The sequence below is a fragment of the Diabrotica undecimpunctata genome, chromosome 10 (genome assembly GCF_040954645.1).
Source record: "Diabrotica undecimpunctata isolate CICGRU chromosome 10, icDiaUnde3, whole genome shotgun sequence".
In the NCBI taxonomy this organism is placed as follows: Eukaryota; Metazoa; Arthropoda; class Insecta; order Coleoptera; family Chrysomelidae; genus Diabrotica; species Diabrotica undecimpunctata.
In genome coordinates this window covers 45272824-45298260 of record NC_092812.1, presented here as the reverse complement: position 1 = coordinate 45298260, position 25437 = coordinate 45272824, and the positions used below count along the sequence as shown (strand labels likewise).

The 25437-nt window shown below is 32.8% G+C and overlaps 2 protein-coding genes across 4 annotated transcripts in view; both read right to left on the bottom strand.

Annotated features, from left to right (window-relative positions):
* The window catches only part of LOC140452286 (congested-like trachea protein), a 32396-nt gene extending 28812 nt beyond the window's left edge, over window positions 1–3584 (bottom strand). Inside the window, exon 1 of the mRNA XM_072546454.1 lies at window positions 3306–3584. Coding sequence (XP_072402555.1) covers window positions 3306–3398 — 93 coding nt within the window. The 5' untranslated portion in view covers window positions 3399–3584. The remainder of the gene's footprint in view (window positions 1–3305) is intronic.
* Window positions 3585–7726: 4142 nt separating this feature from the next.
* The window catches only part of Nf1 (neurofibromin 1), a 77338-nt gene continuing 59627 nt past the window's right edge, over window positions 7727–25437 (bottom strand). For 2 of the 3 annotated variants that reach the window (XM_072546791.1, XM_072546792.1), the window contains exons 18-23: window positions 22215–23117; window positions 19036–19294; window positions 13704–13963; window positions 13430–13632; window positions 13186–13372; window positions 7727–13091 (exon numbers count right to left, since the gene is read on the bottom strand). In XM_072546791.1, the coding sequence (XP_072402892.1) occupies window positions 12774–13091; window positions 13186–13372; window positions 13430–13632; window positions 13704–13963; window positions 19036–19294; window positions 22215–23117 (2130 nt within the window). In that variant the 3' untranslated portion in view covers window positions 7727–12773. Of the gene's footprint in view, window positions 13101–13185; window positions 13373–13429; window positions 13633–13703; window positions 13964–19035; window positions 19295–22214; window positions 23118–25437 lie in introns of all 3 variants that reach the window. The other variant, XM_072546790.1, reaches the window with a different exon arrangement.

The following is a 25437-nucleotide window of genomic DNA, read 5'->3' as shown; positions in this document are numbered from 1 at the left end:
AGGCGTTCTCAACGTGAAAAATAAATCTTTCCTGTCTTTAAGAAGCAACAATAAAATGGCTTCGAAACGGATGCAATAGCGACATCTTGATATTAAATCCGTAAAATAGTTTCGAAACACAATTCAGATATCTGCCTTAATCTGAGCCTTCTAAAAATTGCAAGGCATAGCAGACGTTGATAAAGATGTTAATAGAGACATGGGGAATCTAAAATTTGCATTCCACGACATGTCTCCTCAACTAAGCAGAAATCATTAGCGAACAATTTTTTAAATTGACATGAAATTGACTTTATTCAAAAGGTAATCTTATGACATTATAATTTAAATATGATTTCTGGCATATGACCGCCACGGCTGGCTCAGATGTAGTATAATCTAGAGGTCCTAATCTAGAAGTACTGAGAATGTGTAAGAAGTAGCTATGTTAGAGGTTATTGACCGGATGAGTATCCATGTCACTTGAGCTCAGTGACAGGTTTAAGGCTTTGGACAACATAAGCAGCAAGTTTGGATTTTTGAATAGAGTTTGATTTAAAGAAATGCAAACAAAAGATCTAACATTGAAAGCAAAAGAATTGGCAAATATCTACACTCCGTACAGTGGGGTAGCAAAACAAAACAGGGCCAAGAAGGTGTAGCCTTACTAATACACCAAAGGTACCAAAATGATATCAAAGAGTGTCAATACATATCAGAAAGAATAGTAACAACAAAGATAATAATGGAGAAGGACGACCTGAACATCATTGGGGTATACGGCCCAGAAAATAACAAGCCTCAAACAACAAGGGAAGCGTTTTATGACCAACTAGAAGTAGTAGTTCAAGTCAGAGGGAAGATGATAATATTGGGGGATTTTAACGCTCGAATAGGCAATCAATCAATACCCGGAATTAAGGAAAAACATAACGAGGATGTCAAAAACGAATATGGAGAACTGATGATAACCTTCTGCACGAATAGCAAACTAAGAATAAACAACACATTGTTTGACTACAAAGACCAACACAAATATACATTTAATAACACCCGTGGACAAAGATCTATGATAGATTATGTTATATCCAACCGAGATATACATCCATCGAAAATAATCGACGTGCTTCAACTCAGTAGATGTAGGTAGTGACCATAGAATTATTGCAAACACAGATTTTATTCTTTTATTTTGACGAATGACATTAAATAATATTTTTGTATATATAAATATAATCTATAAACTATACATTGTATTTGTTACCTATTATAGGATCCTATAATAAAAATTAAAATAAGATCATTGAAAAGAGTAAAACTCATAATACTCGTCGTACAATATGAAAGTGCAATTATTAGAAGTAGCTATTTTAGGAGTTGTTAAATACTTTTGCATATTATGGGTATATAAAATAGGGAATTTATGGACAATGGATTATTAGGAAATAGTGAATATCCAGTTCTCAATTACCATTGTAGAATCTTCAGACAGCAGTTCAAAGTGCTGTATAATCTATCACAAATTGCGTCAAGAATTGTGAATGACAGAGCTTTTGGTATTTTAAAGAGATTTACCATTTTAACATGTGGAAAGAGATGTAAGTTACGTTTTGTTTAAAGAATAATACCTAACAGGTTGTTCAGTTTTACATAATATTGTAGTTAATAGAGAAAACATGGAAATACTGGCAAATGAGGATGCTGTTGATATGTCAGTGTAGTACTTTTGATTAAAAACTTTTCAATTGTAAATAATAATCTATAAACCATTCAAATTTCAAAAATTAATCCTTTGTTTTATTGTGTTTGATTGTTATTATCCCAAAAATTGGTGTGTCCAGTGGTCCCTATTCATTGCCTTTCTCCACCAAGCATGTATTCCCATATTTCTCATGTCTTCATCGATATTATCAAGGAACCTTTTTCTAGGTCTTCCTCTTCTTCTCTGACCAATTCTCTCGGTTTTTCTGATGGGTGTGTTTTGAGATAGGAGATGATGGGTAATTTTTGGGGATTGGTTAATATACCAATCAACAGCAATTAATTGGAAATAAAATATGGCTCGAGATGGGCACTGTACCCCTTTTCCTTACTGAGGTATAGATATGGCTATGCTAGCTTTACTGTAAAGTAAGTATACCCACTGTTTCTCAGAAAGAGCTATAGCAATAATTTGTTTGTTCCAGTAATAAATTAGAAAAAAATTATAGTGTTGGTCTGAATTTGACATTATAAAATGGATATGCTATCCTTATGGACATGGCATATTATGTGTACCTAATATACAAAATAGAGAATATAAATGGCAATATAAGTGGAAGTTTCATTTATTGATATAAAAACGAGTAGCAAAAATCTTATAAACAAGAAATAAACAATTGGGAAAATGCAACGAGGGGAGTGAAAACCCACAATTGATAGTATTAGCTGTCTGCTTTGTCTAACTTTCATCAATTATCTTTGGGGGCAGTTGTCAACAAAAAAGTCAGTCGCAAATCTAACATATTCTTTATCCATTTCAAGAATGCTTGAATCCTTCACACTTTAATCTTGTTATTACTTACTTCTGTTTTGATCTCTAAACAACTAAAATCGAATTAACTATTCTCCTAGAATCATAGAAAATTTTACTCATATCAGGATCACTCCATTCTCTCTAACAGTTATTTAAGAGATTGTTTTAAGTTCTAAACCACTCTTGACTGAGCTGTGAATAACTTAAGGTTTTCATAATGACCTGGTTATTTGATATTCAGTCTAATTTAAGTTACTGACATATGGTGCCTATAAACTAATAAACTTTTACACTACTAAGGTCTTGTCACATTCTTAGACAAATAAAAAAATCAATATAGGAAATATTAACTCCAACCTCCATCTAGTGGATATTTTATTATAATATAATAGTGCAGAGAAGGAAAACTCAGCATAGCCTTTACTGCAGCTTAGGGATATGTTTAGTTTGCAATTGTAACCATCAGAATATGTATTCAACTTTGTGCCTTAATTTGTTGCTTGATCAACAATTTGAAAGAATTTTACAGAAGCATGGATGATCATAGGCTTGTAAATCATTTGGCATGGACAATATGTCCAAGGTATGATCATGAAATATATCCCTTATAGATAAAATCTTATCCAGAGAAGTAATAATTAATTTGGACTTTGGACTTTAAAAGGGCATATTGACCAAATGGAAATAGAAAAGTATTTAATGTTATTGGTTTCCTTAGGTTGCAGTTATTAAGGTGAACAACTCCGCACCTATAAACTTTAGAAATGAAAGTAAATAGAGTTAAAAAAATGGAATTCCAGTTTAGACTTACTTTTATAGTATCTAAGGGATGGCCTACTACAACAGTACATATTCCACCAAAACCCCCACAAATAAAGTACTCTCCAGGTCCCATATCTCCCATTTTTGATAAATGTTTAATAAAATAATTTTAATTTAAAAGAAGTAAATATGTACAATTTAAACTATAAACTGTCAGCTCCACGGCACCCACAGCACAGACAGCAAATAATGAAATGAAGTAGAAACAGCAGACTATATGTTTAAAGGGATAATTTTAATTTACGAAGTATAATTTGAAATAATGTTAATTTCAGATTTGAAATAATATTAATTAATCTTAATTTTTCGGTTATATTATCTATATAAGTAATTCCTTAAATTTAAGAGAGCTTAATACCCTATATGATACATGGCTGACAGACTGACAGAATTTGATCCATAGTTGCCATATTTATTTACACAAATTTTACTTTTTGTCAAATTAAGATATCTGCTTATATTTATTCGTTTTTTTAATTGAAATAATAAACATATTACGCTTAATTATAATAATAATGACCATTTTTCTTATTTTAGCCTTTCTAAGAAACGTCAGCGGTACTATGAACCCTATCGTGCTTATGATTGTTTATCGTACATTGATCCCTAAAAGAACAGTTACTGAAAACACAGTTATTTAACTTGCATGGACGTCCTGTAAAATATCAAGTTTTATTTTAATTTAGTTACAATAAGAAAGCAGTTTCGTTTTAAAAAAATAACGTAGATTAAGTAATTACCGACATAACGTCACTTCGGTAGAAAGCAGTATTACTGGTTCTATAATATGTAGTACTCGTCAATGTCATAATGACTGTATTTTACAAACAACCAAACTCATTGGAATTTCTTATTATTCAAGCGAATTTAAAAAAATAAACAATATTTATTTTAAATCAATTTAATGACGAAAACATAAAAATAAAGAAAATAATAAATTCTTGAAATAACAAATTGAAATTATTTTTGGATTTAAAGGGCCAGTAAATGAATGTGAAATACGGCGATGCCGTGTCACCTCCGAATTGCATGGAAGTTTGGATTTAGGTTCTAATTACCCTCCACTTCACATTTTAATTGCCGTTGATTGCTTTTTATTTTTTAGGGGTAAATACTACCCCTATTAGAAAAAATAGTACTATTTTAAATTATTGCGGGCAATTGATTCACTCATCTTTTAATGAAGTGAATGAATGTCAACATTAAACAATATAATTTCAGGTATTATCACAGTTTAACCCCTAAATCTCACCCCCTAGAATAGTTACAATTAAAACAATGCCATTGAATACCTTGTCTCCACTGATTTGCATGGAAATTTGGATTTAGATAATACTTGCCCTCCACTTCAAAATTGGACTTGGCTGTTAGTTGCTTTTTATTTCTTAGTAAATTCAACGTTTCGGATGGTTCAGGGTTTTTCGTCTTTTTTCTTTTCGAATCCCCCTCCTCAAATATATATTCTATTATCCCTTTTTTGTCTTACAGAAAAATAAAGAAAACAAAATGTACAGAAAAGCAAAACCTATATTTTTTCTTTTCGAGATTTTTCGTCGCTAACACTTTTCAGTCATTTTGAAAAAAAGGCAGTTTTTTGAAAATTAAAATGAAAATTTTTTACTTTGAATCCAAATTTTTTAACGATAAGCACTTTGAACCGGTCAAACCTACAGATCATATAAAAAAAATATAAATAAATTTTAAAGCGGTAACGATTAATATCATTTGAGCTGCTAATTAGGGGGCGATTTTCTTAGTTAGTTAGTTCTCTTAGTTCTTAGTTAGTAGTTACTTAGTTTTGATGCTAGAAACTAAAAAAAAACAAACATAAAGGTTTATTAAACACTTTAAAAGTTTTGACGAGTTTTTCCCGAAAAGTGATTATTTTTTGGTTATTTTACGTTGAAATATTCGATTTGGAATTACAAATAAGAACCTACTTTTCATGAGCTTCTACTGGGTATACAGATTTCATAAATACAACCTTTTGTTCTTTTTTATAAGCTAAATTTTTGATAACAATATTTTTTTTTTGTAAAACATTTGATTTGTAAGTTATTTGTGAAAAACCGTTTGAAAACGTGTTTTTTTTTGAAAAATGAAAATTTTTACTCCCAAGTAACTCGAAAAGTATTGACTTAGTGAAAAAACTCCAAAAAGACCAAAAGTTGCTCACAGTTAGTCAATTTATCCATTCCCGGACTTATTTTGAACGTAGGTTTTTTTAAAAGTAAAGCTGTTAAAGTTGCCTGGGTGGAAGTGAAAGTTTTTTCACCGATCATAATGCCTCCCCAGAACATGACACTTTCTCCATTATTTCTGTGAACAGATCTGGCAGTTTCCGTTCTTACTGATCTTCCTCGTCCTCTAAGTACAGAATTCGTCGGTCATTGGTTTTTAAAGAAATCCTGGTTTCGTCTGAAAATAGCACATTTTGTCAATTGCCAATGTTCCAGTTTTGGTGTTCTAGACATCAATTTAGGTGATCAATCTTGTGCTGCTTGGATGACTCGGGAACCCGTAACTGTCTACTGCTGAATAGTCCTTGGGCACGAAGTCTTTTTCTTACTGTTTCAACTGAAACACTTACACCTGTAGCTTCCAAAAGTATTGGGTTTCTTCTAGCTACTTGGATATTGAAACGATCGTGGCGAGCCTTTGTTACTTTTTGTCGACTTTGTCTATTCTTAAGCGTTCCTAATATCTAGCACAGGTTTTTGACAACGCCCACCCCTGCAGCTATGCCTGAGATATTTCTTGCTCTCTAAGACCAATAATATTTTCCCTTTACACATCCTTTAACCCTACATAAGGCACATTTTCGCTTTTGTGCGCAAAAGTAAGTTTTTTTTGTTCAATTTACAGCTAAAGCAAATAATCTATAACGTACAGAGGTGTGTTATCTGATTGTTTTATCGGTTTATTTATTTTCAATAAAAACCTTTATTATTTGCAATAATAAATAAAAGAAATAAATGTTGGTTTTAAATACATGCTGATTCAATGAAGTTTGGTTGTATTTATTATTATCCGTCAGATTTTGGTCTTTTATTAATAATTCACCAAATTGAGTTATTTCATCCAACTAAACAGATGTCGGGAAACGAATGTGAATGTTTTTGAAGTTCATAAACATTTCTAAATCGACGCACTTTTTAGTAAACTAATTTATAGTTAAAAAAAAGTATACTTACTGTTTCTTATTCCATGACAGCCTAACTTTTAATCTCCTAATATCTTCAGAACTATTATTTTTTGCATACTCATTCCAATATATTGCAAAAGCTTATCTAATATATCTTGTATTTTCGTAAACAAAGTAATCACTCATTATGTTGATATTCCACTGTTTTTGCAGTCATTTCTATATAATGACGGAAGTCTCTCCTTAATTCGTATTGCCAGTTTTTGGGACAAAAATAAATATGAGTGTGCAAAAAGTAAACTTTACAAGATTTTTCCAATTACAGTAGACTACCTCTATAACGAGAACTGAAATGGTAGACTAATTACCTCGTTATAAGCCGATCTCGTTATACCAGACAACAATAATACTGTGCTTACAGTATTACATCCGCGATAATTTCACTATCCGTCAGAAGATCACAAACAATGGCGTCATCATCAATGGTTATGAATTCAGCAAACTCATAATCATTGTTCAGTTGGGTTAGTTCTTGACCTTGCTGTTGTAACCTCAACCACTCTGCTACAGGATATTCATCTTCTTGGTTTTCTAACTCTGTCCACCCCGCATGACCGAAACATTTTCTGATGGTTTTTTTATCTACGAGTGTCCATGATTCGTGGATGAAATTTATGGCATCTAATAAAGTAACGGTTTTCCACATTATTCAGGATCCGCTTAACCAAAAGTTTTCTATAGTGAACTTTAAGGGACCTTATGATGCCCTGATCCATCGGTTGCAACAACCGACAACACAATATCGGTGGGTAGATTAAACAGAAGAAGTTTATTGCGGTAGGCAATTAAAAAGGGTATTTATTTATAGCCACGGCCGGGCCAAAAACGTAAATAAACACGTTTTTCGATCTTATTTTTTCTTGTTATAACCAAATTTGTCTCGCTATAGAGGGTTATAGTTCAACAGAAATTTCACGGGACATCTAATGTACCTTGTTATAACCGAAAACTCGTAATAACTGGTTTCGTTATAGAGGGAGTATACTGTAGTATTCATATTAGTTATGATAGGCTCATGTAATAAACGCTAAGCCTACTGTTATGTTCTAAATCTATGAAAATTTCCAAATTTTTTGTATATGATAAAGTTCTCCATTAAAATAATAATATATTATCAGTAGATAAAATCTCCTTCCTGCTTGAAAAACTGCATCTGCCTGGAATACGGTTTACAAATATAACTTTGAAAATAAAAATGCAAAATATTCAAGATAATTTTGTTTTGTATCCAATCCTTTCTCACAAAATACATGTTTTATGGAATACTGTTATATTCAATAAATTTTTAACATTTATTGTGTTAAAAAAACATTTATTGTGTAATAGAAGTATATATAAATACATAACCAAAGTGTTCGTGTACGTGTTAAGGTTCTGACATCAAAAAAAAATTAGTCCATAGGTCACAGATATACAATACGAGATTTCCCGTTTATTTAAAAAAAATATCGTTGAATATGCGGTTGTACATTATCACTAGATGCTATTTGGTTGTGAAAGTAAAAACAAAACACATTAGGATTATTTTTATGGGAAAAGTCTTAAAATTATATATATATATATATATATATATATATATATATATATATATATATATATATATATATATGTATAGAGGGTGAGTCGTAACTAATGTGACAAATTATAAATTCAGAAAACAAAAAAATACTTTATTTATTGTTAATGATGTAAAAATGGCCGAATTATTGTTTGCGTTTTCTGTACACGCGGAATCTAGAAAATATCGTGATTTATGCCTAAACAGTAAGATATTTCAAAGTAGGAGGAAAAAGACAGTTAAGATTTGATTTCACGTATAGTGCGTCTGTGTATCTGCTTATACGAATTTTGCCCTAAAAGGGCTCTTCAGAACGGCTATTCACAGTCGCTCTGAACGTGAAAACAAATCTTGTCTGTCTTAGGAAGCAACTCTAACATGGCTTCGTATGGACGCAAATAGCGACATCTGATATTTGGTTTCAAAAATTAGTTTACGGGTATTTCAAAATTTTTATAACCTATTGATGCTATTAATTTTGGTTGATATATTTAAAATTAAAGTAGATAGAGTATTAATAATAATAAAAAAAATACAACTGATAAAACTTCCTAATGTAAATCTAAGTTAGGGAAAAATGTATTTCATTATTTATGACACACCCTGTATATACGTTTTATATAAAAAAATTAAATTATTTTGTGCATGAAACGAACGCATACAATGACAATACATTAGTATTATTTTGTACATTGGGTTTCACATATCCTTAAGTTTATTTAGAATATAATAACAAATAGTAAGAAGAAACATTTATGTCATCTTTACCTCAATATACTCCATTGTTACTTTAATTGGTTGAATAAAAATTAGCAGTCTTACTGAGATTTACTAGAGATTATCAAGAGATGGTTTCTTTTTATGAAAAAATAATTAAATAATTAAAATAGTATATAATATATCCCGTTGTACTCCCTACAATAAATATATTATAAAAGATAAAGGATAAAATAAATTAAAAGATCAAAAAGATTTTTCCAAAATTTTCCTCAAATTATACCAATGTTTTTAAGCCCTTTTGTCCTATTATGATAATTTTTGTTTACACAATTTCATCATTTAGTATTGTTTTAATGTTATTGTGGCAATAGGTTAATTTAATGTAAATGAACTCTTCCAACCCAGTTTATAAGTACATGCCATCAGGCATTAAAATTTCACATTCCTATTAATAAAAACATCATAGATTGGTATGGGTTTTTACCTATTTTCCACATTTTATTGTCACAAACAATTTTTGAATATGAAAAACAATTTATTCTAATATATACAAGTTTTCTCATAAAAAGATTAATTTAATTTAAAAATAAATAAATATATTGTTAAATGAAATGGAGACTGCTTAAATACTATAAATAAATTTAGATCTAACACTGAGTTTTATAGTGATTGATAATATACAGGGCGTGCAATGATAGTTAAGTAAAGGAACACCAACGGAGTGTGAAATAATCTATAATTATTGGGTCTATGGTGCTTTATACCCAAGGTTAATTTTATTAAATTCTTCACAACTTACAAACCACACTGTATATGTAATGGTACATTAGTTTGGATATGATAAGATGGTTTTGATGTCTTAGATGGAAGTAAAAAGAAATTTGATTGTGTTTTCACTCGGTATCACTTCTTGTACATTTATCAGGTGCTTCTTTACTGCTATGTTCGTTTTTCTCCAGAAATATAACAATACTATATATAAAAGACTGATGGAAAACATAGAGATTAGAACATTTAAAACAACCAATATATTAAAATATATTTTGTCTAAAACTTCGGATTAGTATTTATATTACTGGATAAAAATGTACTAAAAACAAAAAATAATCTTTATCTTGGATACAAAGCATCCGAGACCTACTAAAGTTAGATTACTTTGGTGTTTACTATACATTCTTAATGTATGTACATGTGCCTATGATATCCCATGCATAAATTATTTAAATTAAATTGATATTTATATATTTCAGTTTTTTGACCAAACAAAAAACATATAGAGTAAGTAAAAGTACGTTAATAAATACCAAAATATTTAATCTAAAAAGTAAAATCATAAAATTGATTGATAAATGAATAAAATAATACTTAATGTACAATTATATTTGGAAAAGCAGATAAATGCTTCTCCCCTAAATATTAACAGTAAATAAACAACAATAAATATCAGTCATATTTTATATCCAGTTTAAATATTACTGGTTAGTAAGAGAAAGTATTGTCATGAGCTCATTCTTACATTGAAGAAATCCAATTTAGTTTCATGATGATTGAGGTAAAGATTACTTTATTTAACCTTGACACAAAAACATCTCTTAAAGATATTTTCTGAATAAAGTTTAAGCACTGTGCCGTTCTTTGTACTGAAACGGTTTGTGTTATTATTTTCGATCACTGGGTCTATTCAGGAAAAAATCTTATTAGTCATTTTTATGTCTAGGCGAGAGTCCAGCTAAAAAGCTGAATAAGCGTATTACATCAGTCAATACTTCGGCGACAGATAATTTTCAAACACTTTCCAAAAAGTTAAGTTAATAAATATGGTCTAACCGTCAATCTTTAACCTACTACGACTCTCTAGGCCGAATAAAAGTGCGCCATTCTTTTTTAGTACTTCAAAAAAGTTATCTTTGAGTAATTACTCAAAAATTCTCGATGTACAATTGATTAACAAGACTAATTTAATTTAAAAATTCGGTTCCTTTAACCTTTCGTTTACATGCCTAAAAAGGATAAAATTGAAACAGTGATAACTCACAGCTAACAGGAAAGTTTGGAGCTGTAATAATAGGAGAAACATTACAAAATCAAGAAAATAAAACTAGATTGAACGTCATCCAACGGTGACGGTTATTTTCACACAGAGGTGTCATATTACCCGGATAGTACAGAAAGTAGTGAATTATGGTGTGTATTATTATTAACTTATCTATTCAGATGTACATATTGGCTAATGAGTTTTTGCATTTTGTTAACATAAATACAATCAAGCAAAGTAAATGTGTTAGGACAGTTCGGGACCAAAACAGGTCAGTTCCCATGAAAATCTCCATAAGAAATTCTAAGGTGCATTCTGCTCATTTTTGGCTCTTTTTATGGTGGGGATAGAATAGTTCGTCGGATCATGCCGTATGATATATCATTGGAAAGGATAGGGGATTGCCAAAATAGTATTACATATATCCTTCCCTATTTAACGTTTACACTAACGACCAACCAAACACTTCCTGTATGCTGACGACCTTGCTTTGCCCGTACAGGACAGAACCTCCTAAGGGGTTGAAACCAGGGTCGAAGAAGCACTTGGAAACCTTACAAGTTACTATAATAGGAACTCGCTAAAGCCCAACTCCCCAAAAACCCCAGTCTGGGGTACTCGGATCTCCACGGAGTACCGAGGACTTATCCAGGAAAGGTTTTCTCAGTGTCATTCCCGTGGAACCTCCGGACTAATATCCCCCGAAACCCAACACACCGACTGGTTTGAACTGCGACTGGAGGACATGGGCAATACTGAACCAAATGAGATCGGTCGTGGCCGCTGTGAAGACCGACAATGCAAGATGGGGACTTGTCTTACACCTTATGTACGTGCGGCCAACGACAGGTCATGGAAAGATTCTGGACCGAATATTTGAAGTAATCACGCCTGGAAACGTAAAAGTAAATATCCCTCCCTTTCATTTGCTATGTCGCATGTTAGAATTAGATTAGTTGTTTATTTTGTACTCAGCCAGAGACCTTAAGTCAATAAATCAAAATTTGTCTTGTAGTAAATCTATTTTCTTCCATAGTGAAGAAAATAGATTTACTACACTACATGTAGTAATAGGCCACATGGAAAAGAAGAAGAGGCGTGGCACGATGAAGTTAGAGATAGAGGTTAGGAGGTTAGCATAAAAAGATGTAACGTGTATATTGTTAATCTTATACTTTTATTAAATATAATATTTAATAAATACCGAGTATTATTATTACACTACACAAGATACTATGTAGTGCCTTTATGCTTGTTTTTTCTGTCTCAACATATTCATCATCCCCTCTCCTTTCCAATTATGTATTATACGTCACGATCCGACGAACTGTTCTACCCCTATCACAAAACAAGCCAAAAATGAGCAGTATCAACCTTAGAATTTCTTATGGAGATTTACATGGGAAAATGACCTGTTTTGGTCCCGAACTGTCCTAGCTCATTCACTAATCAATAATTACTTCTTCGCAGTATGTTAAGTTTGTTGAAATTACTCAAAACTTTTTGATTTAATAAAAAATACACACGGCAACTGTGGAAACAACATTTTCTGTCATTTGCACTCCATGAATTAAAACTAAATTCCTGTACTGTGCTCTAAATGATATTAAATATAGTTAATTGTTTTTTTGGTACTAATTTTTTGATATATAATTCTTACATTATAGGAAATTTCTTAGTTGTATCCTGCTTTATAAAATATTATATCTTGTATCTTTTGTGGTGTATTGAGTATTGCCTAACTATCCATTGTCGTAAAATTCATTCCACTCAAGCTTAAATAAGGCGAACCACTTTAAAAACCTCTGTCACCAAAGTATCAACTCTCTTGGACACATTAAATGTGTTCAAATTTGTTGGATCAATGCCCAAATGTCACGTGTTACCTGTTGGCATGTACTTACTAATAATAACAAAATTTCTGTCAGTCACTAATGGACTATTCATGTTTAGATGAATATTCCGAATGAATAAGTGACTTGTTTTTGATTCCGCGCTGTTTGTTGTATGAGCTCCGTCCTAGAGATGTGGTACTACCTCCTTCGACGTCTCTGGTCATATCTTTTTCTGTGGGAGATCCTAAAGTAAGACTCGATAGACTTGATGAGAGGTTCGTGTTTGAACTAACGCTTAACATTGATGGATATTGCGTCATCTCTCCGTTTTCTGCCTCGATTTCATCTACTGGAAGACATGTTACTACCATTGCTTCTAAACAGTTCACGAAAAGTTCGCTACTTTCTGCCATATTGTTATACTGAAAAAACTTAATGTAATTTTAAATTAATATTGAAATCTTTCATTTAAAAAAGGCAAATGTTGAAACCCATGGCTGGAAAAATATTCCTTACTTTATTAAATGGTCCAGCAAATCTCCACAGCCCTCCGAATCCACAACTCTGCAAATAATGCAGTTGTTGTTGCTCTGTATCTTCACATGCGATCATGTTCTGAATTACGCTTCTTACAGCGCTCAAAATTTCTTGGTCGTGGCATGAAGTTAGAACATTAGTAATTTTCATATCTATTAAATTGTAACTGCAAAAAAGCAAAAATTATAATTTTAATATCGTATAGCTTGTATTTCTAACTTACATCACTGGGAACACTTTGGGAAACACCACAGCGCCTTCTGCAAGATACTGATATAACGTTCTTGTTTCTGCTTCATCAGTGCTGTATTTGACTAAGGTAGCTAACGTTGTCAAAACTAAAGCTTGAGTCGAGAAATCTGTTAGTACTTCTGGGTCGAGCAAGACATTATTTTCATTACTAACGGATACTCTGGTACTCCGAATCTAAAATACAAGTAAAATAGATGCGTGATAAACTTTTGAAATAGAACGTAATCAAAACAATTGTAACTTACTTGGTGTTGCCCTGTAGTAGACGTGGGCTGCTTGTGTCTAGCTTGAGCTATAGCAGTCTGATCTAGTAAATCCCAGGATTTCTGTCGCCGATTCATACTGTTTGACATAGTGCTTTCTGTACTTGAACCTTTTTGTATACCGGAATTCTGACCGCTATCCACCGAAAAGTTATCTTGTGATATTGAATCTGTCATCTGTCGAGGTAGAGAGTGCTTTATGTGACATCGACTCTTCACTTCTTCGGAAAAACCAACCAAAGCTAAAAATATCCGGTTTTAAACATAGTCATTATCTATAATAAATTTGGTAGTTTATGGTAGTACATTTATTAGTAAATTGGGTATTACTTTCCATGACATTTAGTAGTAAACTGGACGTAAATTTGCTAGTAGTTTATAGTAAAAAAACCAGGCAATTTTGATTTGCAAGTCAAAAAAATTCAGATACTGATATCATATGGTGTTTATTATACCAGTATTAATCTTTCTCCAGATTTTTTTATATCCTATTCAAATTAAACATTCTCATGGTCAGTTACAATACATATAAGTACAGAGTAAAATACTAAGTATTACGGCAATATTTAATAAAAACATAATTTAAAAAACAAGTTCTTTTAAATAGAAAGCTACTTTCTTCCCAAATTTTGGATGTAAGGGCATTAATATTGACAGAGATAGGAAGCGATCATAAGCTATTGTTGCACAAAACCCGAATGAAGACACATATATATCATAAAAATAAAATTACAAAATACACCCCAAATATAAAAGTTAAAAATCTGCAGGACGACACAACAAGGTATTTATACGAAAAAAGAATAGCAGAAAAATGCAGAAACACATGTATCATCCAAAGCGATAGATATAATAAATTTTCTTAGACTCAGCTAAAGAAGCTCTGGAAGAAAGAAAGACAAATAAAAAAAAGTCTTCTCCGAAGAGATCTTGAAAAACGCTCTTGAGGGTGCTGGAATAAAGGTAAATGGAGTTTCCATTAACAAGATTAGATATGCGGACGACACTGTGATCTTAGCCGAAAATACGGATGATCTTCAGAGACTGGTGACCAGAATAGCGGAGTATGGAAAAGAGTACGGTCTAACAATGAACGTCAAGAAGACGAAATTTATAAGAATATCGAAAACTCAAAGAAATATCGAAAATCTTCTAATAAACGGAACAAACGTCGAACAAGTGGACAAATATGCATATCTGGGAACAACGATTAACTCCACAAATGATTACATTCAAGAGATCAAAATCAGAATAGAAAAGGCTAGAGCAAATTTCAACAAAATGAGAAGAGTGCTATGTACAAGGGATTTAAAATTGGAACTAAGAGTTAGGTTGGCGAGGTGCTATACTTTTTCGACTTCGTTTTATTGAATGGAATCTTGGACCTTGAATGCGACATCAATGAAAAAACTGGAATCCTTCGAGCTGTGGGTGTATAGAAGAATTCTGAACATATCGTGGACAGAACACGTCACAAACAAAGAGGTTCTGAGAAGGATGCATAAAGAAATGGCAATTATATATATAATTAAAACAAGAAAATTGAAATATCTCGGACATATTACACGTGGAGAGAAATACACCTTGCCCCAACTGTATTGCAGGGAAAGATCCAAGGAAAGAGAAGCATAGGGAGACGTAGAATGTCATGGCTGCGCAACCTGAGAGATTGGTACGGATGTACATCAAATGAACTTTTCAGAGCAGCCGTCTCAAAAATCCGAATAGCTATGATGATTGTCGACCTCCGCTGCGGAGATGGCACTTGAAGAAGAAGATGGCTAACAAATCCGCAGAAAGTGCATGGTACGCTTTCTTATTGGCGTATCGAAAAAAAGTCATTATATTCATACGATCTTTCCTTTCTCAGAAACAAGTCAATAGCTTGTATGTTTTGTTAATTTGCTAACCCTTCACTTCTAAGAACGGATATAATGAATTATCTTTTTCCCTTTCTAAAACCTTCTCCGAAAGTGGAGCTTAAGAAAAACGACGAGAAAGTCCCTTTTATCCGAAACGGTTCCCTTTCGTAAATTATAATTAGGGCTAGTCTTGCATGAGCATAGAAATTCCCCTCCTCAGACAAAAAATTTAAGCCTTCCTACGAATATTATAAGTTTTATTTCATTTGTGTACTAGTTCTCGAACGAAGCGGTTCAGCTCTTGGCTGTAAGTCTTCTACTCATATCATTTCTTGTCACAGTCCCGCTAATGTTGACTATTTATTATTAATTATAGACTTAAATATCATTTCTGTTTGCCATACATCTTGCCACTAACTAGATACCTCTAGGCCGCTAGTTACATATGTCCTGTTGACACAACCTTCGAGTTGTTTATTGGCGTCAGTTCTAACGCCAGTCCACAACGATTACCTCATCTGTGCCTGAGGACATACCTCTCAGACACGTGCCAATAGTATGACCTGTAAGTACATTTTGTCGCTTTATTTTATTCGACCAACAGTCAAGATTTACAAGCCTAAAAACCCTTTGTAAGTGATTTATAACGTTTCAATACTTTAGTTTTCTTTTTGATGAGGGACAATTTAGATTATAAGTACAGTAATAATATTTACTGTATAGTTTACATGTATAGATTTGCTGTATTTACGTTTATTTAAATATCATTATTGTTTAGTGTTTTTTTGCCAAAAGATAGTGATCACTAGATTTTATTACGTGTTCTTAAGGTACAAAAATTATTCGATTCATTAATTCATAGACTTCATAAAGATTTTTAAACTAACCATTCGCCTAAATAGTTTTCAAACTATTTTCAATCTTTTGAGGATATTATTGTTACAGTTACATTTTGCATATACCTTATAAATTTTGTTAAATATGCATGTCTTTGCACGATGCTTCTTTGGTATTGTGACAAATGTCGACTTAAGCCAATCAATTGGTAATATCCCAGTGTCACAAATTATGTTATTAAAGAGACCACGCAGTGCTTTAATTCCATTTTCTCCCAAAAACTTTAGTATTTCAGCACTTACTTCAACGGGGCTAAGTGCTTTTCCATTTTTTGTCGTTTGTATTGACCATATAACCTAACTTTTTGTTATATATGTTTTTCCATTGTTTTAATTATTTATTGATATTCTAATAACTGTGTCCCTTTTTGTCTTCTAAACTTTGGGATAGTTGTTTCCGTTTGATTCCGGCGATCTCTTTTAATTTCTTGTGCAGATAAAATGTATCGTGTTTCTTTTCATAGTTTTCAATTTCATTACATTCTTTACTATGAAATTGTGTTTTCGCATGACATCTTCTGCCTGATTATTGCGTGGATCCTCCTGTATTCGTTTTTATCTTTATTTCTGACTGCTTTTCTTTGGTCAATGAGTCTCAGTATTTCTTCAGTCATCCACCCTTGTTTTCTTATTGATTATACTGCACTTAATATTGTTTCTTGAACGGCCTTTAATATATCTTTAATTCTCGTCCAGTTTTCCTCAGTACTTTCATCATTGCTTGATATCAGCTTTATTTTTTGTTCTAATACATTTGCTATTTTTTTAAAAATATTAAAAATATAATGTAATTATACTTAAAAATATGTGATCACTTTATGTTGTTTTATAAATTGGAAAACGAAAATGATAAATTTTGTCGGACTAGCGATATATACCTGCTTTATTGTAGCACATTTTATTTGGATGAAAAATACACTAACCTATCACGTGATACCTTTGTCCGACAGTTACTAATAAAAAAATGGTCTTGTGGTATTAACAAATTTTGAACGTAGGACCACGATAACGTACCACGCAATTTGTAGGACAATGTTGGTGTTAAATTATATAAATATTAACTAATTAACAGAAAAAGAATCAGGTGGTAGTAATTATTTTTGATGACCTTGTCAATGATATACCCCTGTTAGCTACCATAAACGAAAATTTTTGCAAGAACAAAAGTTGGGTGTCTCGTCAAAATGAAGCTACTCACGAAAAATTAGCTTGTTAGTAATAAATGGTAAAAATGGACCTGGGAATTATTCTCATGCCATTGTCTTGTACGAAACTTATCAACATCTTCCCATTCTTATTGCTTTCCTGATTTTTACTCTTACCTCCTATCGTTTTCTTACTATTCGATATATAGTAGAGTATGGGACACTTGAGACAGGTGATCAAAGTCCATTCTGACGTCACTGTCGGTAAGCGTTGAATCTGCATTATCGGTCGAGTATGAACCTTAGCCAAGACCGGAACCATTTGTCAACTGTCAATACTTCTTCTTTTCCTTACCTAATGTCGTCAATTCTTCTTCGTCTGTCAACTGCCAATTCCTCTTCTTTTCCGTAGCTAATGTCAGAACAAAGCTACTGGCAAATGGGAATAAATTCCAGTTCACCGACGCCACAAACCGATCTGTTCGCTCCTTCTAATCAGCAATCGTCAGCTGTCATTTAAATTGTCAATTTTCGATCTGTTCGCTCCTTCTTATAAGCAGCCGTTAGCTGTTATTTCAATTACCAAATATTCCTCTTTGTGTCGACTGTCAATTCTTATTATTAACAACCGGTAGCTGTCATGTCAATTGTCAAATCAATTCGATATATGATATTATTATAATTATATCGAGCTCTCACACAAGATGATATTCCAGAGATCGATATATTATCATACATTGAAAAGAATGTGGTAACAACCTGGAAAAAACGTTCATCAGTTCCTAAGACTATAAGAACCAGAGCACATAACATTATAAACATTTTTTCATTCTGCAAAACGAATTACCAGGCCTTTGAAAGGGATTAGAGAAATATGGAAATACTTTATCGATGATGGTATGAGTAATTTGATTATTCAATTTACAAATCAATATATCGAGTGTATTCGCCACAATTTTTCAAGACCTCGAAATGCAGCACCTTCAAATGCGATTAAGATTCATGCTCTACTGAAGCTACTGTACTTGGCAGGAGTTGCTCCTCCAAAGAATAATATACCTGGAAGATGCAGTTTTTGTGATGGGAAAAAGAACCGAAAACCAAAATATGCTTGTTTCATATGCAATAAATACACGTTTCTGGAACACATAACAGTTATTTGTCAATGTGATGAAAATGTCAAACAGGAGTAATGGCTCAATTATTTTATTGTCTTATAGGCATTCCAAGATAAAAAATAAGATTTTAATTTTCATAACATTGCATTTTTTTAGGATTGAAATTAAGTTCTGCATTAGGAGTAATACCAGTTTTAGTTTAACTCATTAAAATTAAAATTACTATTTCCTTGAACTGTGTATGTGTATCATTAATCCTAAAAGTCCAGAGATAATTATAAAATATAAATTACCTGTAAGATATGCAACGCTGTCGGGTGTGACTTCAAATTTATCTCTTTTCTGCGGCTTAGCCACTATTGTTAATAACATAGTTAATATTCGAACAGTCCTTGAAACCGTTGTAGGTGTGGGATGCCGATATCCCTTGAGCAAATGACCAACCAGAGCAAAATGAAAATTCGCCTTAAAACTTAAACCGACTGCATTGTCCAGCTGTTTGAAATGCCACTCTAATGGTTCTCTCGTTTGCATCATGACCATTTCCAGTGTCTAAAATAAAGAGTTGGGGTATTAGCACGATGCCAATTTAATACATTTAATACAATTTAATACATTAATTTAAAGATTTGCTAGATATGGTATAAGAGTTGGGATATTAGCACGATTCCAGTTTAATATATTAAGTTGGAGATTTTATAGATATGGTATATGAGTTAAGTATTAGCACGATTCCAATTATTACTATTAATACATTAAATTATAGATTTCATAGATATAGTTCTTCTCAGAGCCTTATATCAGTCGTGGCAGATCGTGTTTTAGGCATATCTAGAATTATTGCGTGCAATTTGAGATAAATTTGACAGTTTCCAGTATTGTATGACCCAAATGTTCACCTTTTATGAAATTAAACTGAGTTAACTGCAAATTTAATCAAAAAACAAAACTTGTGTTTTTACTTGATTTTGTATAAACTATTGTAAAATGGGTTGTTATAAAATTTTAATTACACACGGAATATAGACAATAACCTTACAGGGGTATAATCTAGCTCGTTTCCGTAAAAGAATTTTACACGTGCACCCTGGGTAATGCTAAATGAGTTAGCGCGACATTTGGCGACTAGTCTATCTCTTAAAGATCTCCTGGTCATCGGTATATATGACAACAATTACAAAACTAGTTTTCTCCGAACTATATGACAAGAATTATTGGACCAAGCCTCCGAATATGCCAATTAAATATAGAGACATTTAGCAGATCAAAGTGTGAGGAACTACGTGGTTGCCATTAAAGAAACTCACGGAGGTGATGAAACTGATCTAAAACGTAGAGGAAAAGTACCAGGATATGAAATTCTTGACGTAACATATCATTATATGGCTGTATAACATACATCCGCAGCAACATAGAAAATATCCATCTGGTGGACACCAGTACCCATGGCAACACGTAAATCATTACAGTAAAAATCGAACAACTGACAATTGCAAATATATAAAAGCCCCTAGAAATCCAATGGCCTCCTGAAGTACTAACTCTTCTTCACCATCCGAAGATTTGAATAGCTATCATACAATGTGGAAATATCACAGCAGTGACCAGAACGGCGAAGCACTTGTAGAGTGGGCAGACGAAAACAACCTTAGTCTAATATTTGATGCAAAAGACAGCGGAACATTTAGATCCGCAGAGTGGAAAAAAGAATAAAACCCAAACCTCTGTTTCTCAACCCAAAACTTCAAAATCAACCCGTCCATGTAACAAGAAAAGTCCTGAATAATTTCTTACACAGCAAATATTGTCAAATAATATATAAAGTATGTATCCAGATTCCTATCCATTCCCAGACCAAGACTTGGAACTTTTAGAAGGCAGACTGGCCAAAAATTCTCTACTGAAATTTATAAAGTTATAAGATGGGTACTACGGTAGATTTGAAGGTGCGGTAATTTCAACTGTAAAAAAGTGTATGGCAAGAGGTAAGTGTATAACCCAAAGAGTATATACCGGGCTGAAATAATGAATGTGAAGAACTTTACAATCAGCCCTATTCTGTAACTACAAATCGAATAAAAATGAATCAAATCGAATAGAGGTCAGTAAGTCGGATCGGAATGTGTAGGAATTATCTGTAACTCATCTTGACCTCTTCTATCGGAACGTTGGGTCGAAACTGATTTCGACTAGACAATGAAACTAGACTAGAATGAAACAATATGGAGAAATAAAATAAAAAAAGAAATAAAAAATATCGGGAAAGAAATTTACAGCAATAAAACAGTCATCAGACCAATAATGACATACGTGGCAGAAACACGACCTGACACAGTCAGGACAAAAAGGATGTTAGAAACATCAGAGATAAAAACACTTGAACTGGGTAAGAAATAGAAGAGTAGAATGGAACGATTGTGTAAGCCGAATGACAACAAATAGAGTATTTAAGACGGCAAGATCGACGGTTTCCTAATAGGAAGACGATCAGTAGGAAGACCGCGAAAAAGATGGAACGACAACTTACTGGAGGAACATTAAAAAACAGACAGTCATGTCTACATAAAAAGAAGAGGAAGAAGCTTGCGCCTTGGTATTATTATTGTTTTAACGTTTATTTGTTAAATACATTAGCGATTGATTAATTTTAACCTGAACCCATGGAATTCAGTGAGAGAGTTAACTCGTCCCATAATTTATCAATTATCTTATTATTGTTTGCTTCTGACGGTTTGGTTTTACTGTGCAATAATATTTTATGTTCAGTCATAAAGTCTACTAAGTAATTTAACTTTTTGTTTCTTTGGTGTTCCGCTTGCCATTTTGTATTCTTGTGTTGAATTTTTCAAACTTAACCAAAACAAACATATAGTTATTCTTTTTTTGATGAATTGTTAGCGCCGCATTAGCCTTTCCTGTAAATTAACGTCGCAGAACACTTATTTTATTTTTCAGTGCGGGGTTGCCACCACCTTCTGAGCGCATCAAATAGCGTAAGATGGCGTTTTAGATTTACACTGATTACGATGTGAGTTACAGAATGCCAATCCAAACACGAAACGACGCGATTAAAATCTCGTTCGCTCACGGAATGGCAGTTACTTTGAATTTAAATATTTGTACAGTTCGATTGGCTAGATACTGTGTGTGGTTAAATTATAATATAATAAATTATATTTGGATAGAGTATGTTGTTTTTTTTTTGAGAAATAATCACGGGCATACAATTTTTTGTCGCTATCTAGTAAACGTATCTATTAGAAAGAAGGAGGGCATTGGAAAAAGGCCGAGAGAAGAACCATACAAATGAAACCACTAGAATATAAAAACTTTCAGATTCAAAATTTATTAAAAAAATATTATCCGTTCACTGCCGGCGCATATTGGACGGCACTTACGAGCCACACATTAAAAGCGTGTAAAAATTCTCGTATTAGTTGAAACATTATAAAATAATATAATTGTAAATTACCTTGTCTTCAAAGATTCCTTGTGAGTCCAGCGTATGCAAATTTTGTTCTAAGAGGGCCAATCCTGAGGCATATAAAGAAGATTCATCTAATTGAAGCACTGAAATAGCTACCCAGAAGAGAGCCTTATGTATTGGAGATTCGGGTCTTAATAAAGGTTGCAGTCTTGTCAAACACATAACTAAGGCTTCGATCAGTATGATATCGTTGAAACTTTCAAGCGCAGTGACTAAGATTTTGAGTAATTGTTTCATATCCTTATCGGTGATACTTTTACTTATGCAGCCAAATACGATCAACGCTCTGGGCTGTAAAGCGGGATTAAAGCAAAACGCAAATGATTTGGCTAATGATGTCCAGCTAGTCAACCAGTCGCAATCAGGGATGTCTCTCATGCAGGCTTCCATAATTTCTAATAAAGCGTCTGTAATTACTTCTAATGAGGTAAGAGATAGCCTTTCCCTATCCTGACTGCCAGTGCCAGAAAAACTTCTTTCGTTGCCAAGCCATTTTTCGTTAGGATGTCTATAACTGGATCTGAATGCTGTCACAGCTGCCGATTTTACCTTACTGATACCAAAAAGTAAGTAAAACTTTGGTAAGGAAAACTCATCTAACGACAGTCTTAGTAATCTCTGAGTTTCCTCAGAAAACGAAGGCTTTGTACAAGTACAAAGAGAGTGGATAATATTTATAACGAGACCATGTGTAGAAGCTCTCATACTTAATGATCCTGAACAGACCAGAAACGTAACTGTATGAAAAAGATACGGTAAGTGTCGCACTACATCTAAGCTATTATTAAATGACAACATAAGGAGATATCTCGCTAAAATTGCTATGTCATCCCACATCATGTGTTGCTCAAGCAGTGGCGTTGGAGACTGACAAGTTTTATCAACTACCTGCAATAGAAATTTAAAAAACAACATGAATTATACATTAAAGCTAAAGCAATTACAGGAGTGGTTGAGTTAATTATTATATGTGATAAAGCTATAAAATACAAAGATATAAACATATATATGAAGAAATTAAGGTCAGAATACCTCAAACATTTGCTGATGGCAAAGTTGTTCTATCAGTTAGATATATATTACAAAATACGAGGTTTGTTAAAAAACGATGAATATTCAAATTTCTGATGTTTTTGTCCCTAAGATGTTGAAATTATCAGCCATTTTGCATTTTTAATTCATTTATGAATATTTATTATTAGATTTATTCTAAGTAAAGGTAGTTTACTTTTGTACTCCTAGAATCCCGAATCATTCTACTGTGAATGGAGTCCAGCTCATCTTGCCTAGGTCTATGGGCTGGCTGTAATTTATGTTTTGTGCTACTTAAATAGTATTAGTATTTTGAAATGTAAGAAACGAGGATCTTATCTCTTTTCATCGTGTACTAAATCCGAACTTAGCTACATGCAACTTTTTTCTTATTGCGCCTCCTTTCGAAGGTTGGCGATCCAAATGGCAATTGTAGCTTTGGAAACTGCTGTACGAAAGATTTCTGCGGATAAGAGGTCAAACGATCTCCTCAGGTCTTTAAGCCATGAGTTCTGGCGTCTTCCTACTGATATTTGCCCTGTACTGTACCTCCCAATATGATTCGGAGTAATTCATATCTTTCAACTCTGAACACATGACCTAAGATTATTTTCCTCGCTATGATTCTGATTAGTAATTATTTTTATTTACTGATGCGCCGAAGTACCTCATCAGTGATAACTTTTTGTACCAATCTAATTCTCAGCACCCGTATATATATATATATATATATATATATATATATATATATATATATATATATATATATATATATATATATATACATATATACATCCTAAAGGCATCTATTCTTTTTTCTGTTTCAAAGTCCATTCTTCAACTTTCACAACAATAGAGCAAGACAGACTATCTGTAACAGTGGACATTAACTCCGCTTCTTCACAACTTAGTGTTTCTCTCTATTTATTGGTAATTCAGTTTTTTATCCATCAATATCCCTGGGGTAGGTGTTTGCGGTTATGGGCTCTACCATACTCCACAATCACCGACTCAAATTCTACTTATTTACTACTCTGTTCTTACTTTTTCCAGCGACTGCGGCTGTCTGGAACATTCAGAGTACCCAGTACTTACAGCAGCGACTCAGATTCTTCACATAATGCCGTGAAGATGTTATACCCGTCCTGTATGCCCCAGCACGTCACCAAACAATAAAAAGCTTGAAGAAATGAAGAAAAACACTTCGAGAAATTTATGAGGATGTCGGCAATAGATTGGCTCATACATGCAAAATATACTCGTATTCGAATATTTAGGGCATGAAACGTGTAGAAGTGAAGTCTGTTACAAAATTACTAAATTTTGTCCAAAATAAGCTTCCCGTGAATATTGCATCTTTTAAATGACGTCACGATGATCTATATTTGCTCAAAAGAATCATAACTGGTGAGGAAACATTGGTATATATTTATGAAGTCGAATTATTCCAGATGAAACTACGAGAAGATCGGAGAACGAAAAGGACACGCCTAGTTCAATTAAACTTAAGGACTTGCTGTCTTCTTCGATTACAATGGCGTGGTACATTATAAGTTCTTACCAAAAAGTAATAATGATGTTACCTTGAAGTTGATTTTTCTTTGCAAAACGCACACTGGTATTCGCCTATTATGTTTTTTGTTGTTAAAGAATGTAGGCTAATACCTTGTAGGTCATGTTTAGGAAGGTAATTCCTCTGTAGTTTCACAAATTGTTTTCCTTCTTGTGAATAGGTACAATTATATCTACGTTTCAGTCTTCTGGTGGTTTTACCTGGTTCCAAATCAGTTCTACTAGCCTACTTATACAACAGGTGAGATTTTTTGCGCCATATTTTAAACGCTCAGAAGGAATGCCATCTGCTCCAGGAGCTTTGTTTTCTTTCAATTTTTGTATTGCTTTGATAACTTCTTCCTCTGTTGGGATCTTATCTTTCTCTCTTTCGTCTTCTATGCCTTCGAACTAGATTTCTGCTTCTTGCAACTTCATCTCACTTCTTATATTTAGGCTCTCCTCAAAAGTGTTTGCTTATCGTTCTAGTATCTGGTCCTGATCACCAATGATCTCTACTGTTCTGTTTCTATTGATAATCTAGGTTTGAATTCCTTTGTGTTATGGTTAACCTTCTTGCAGAATTTTCGCGTGTCCATTTGTGTGTTATACTTCTCCACTTCTT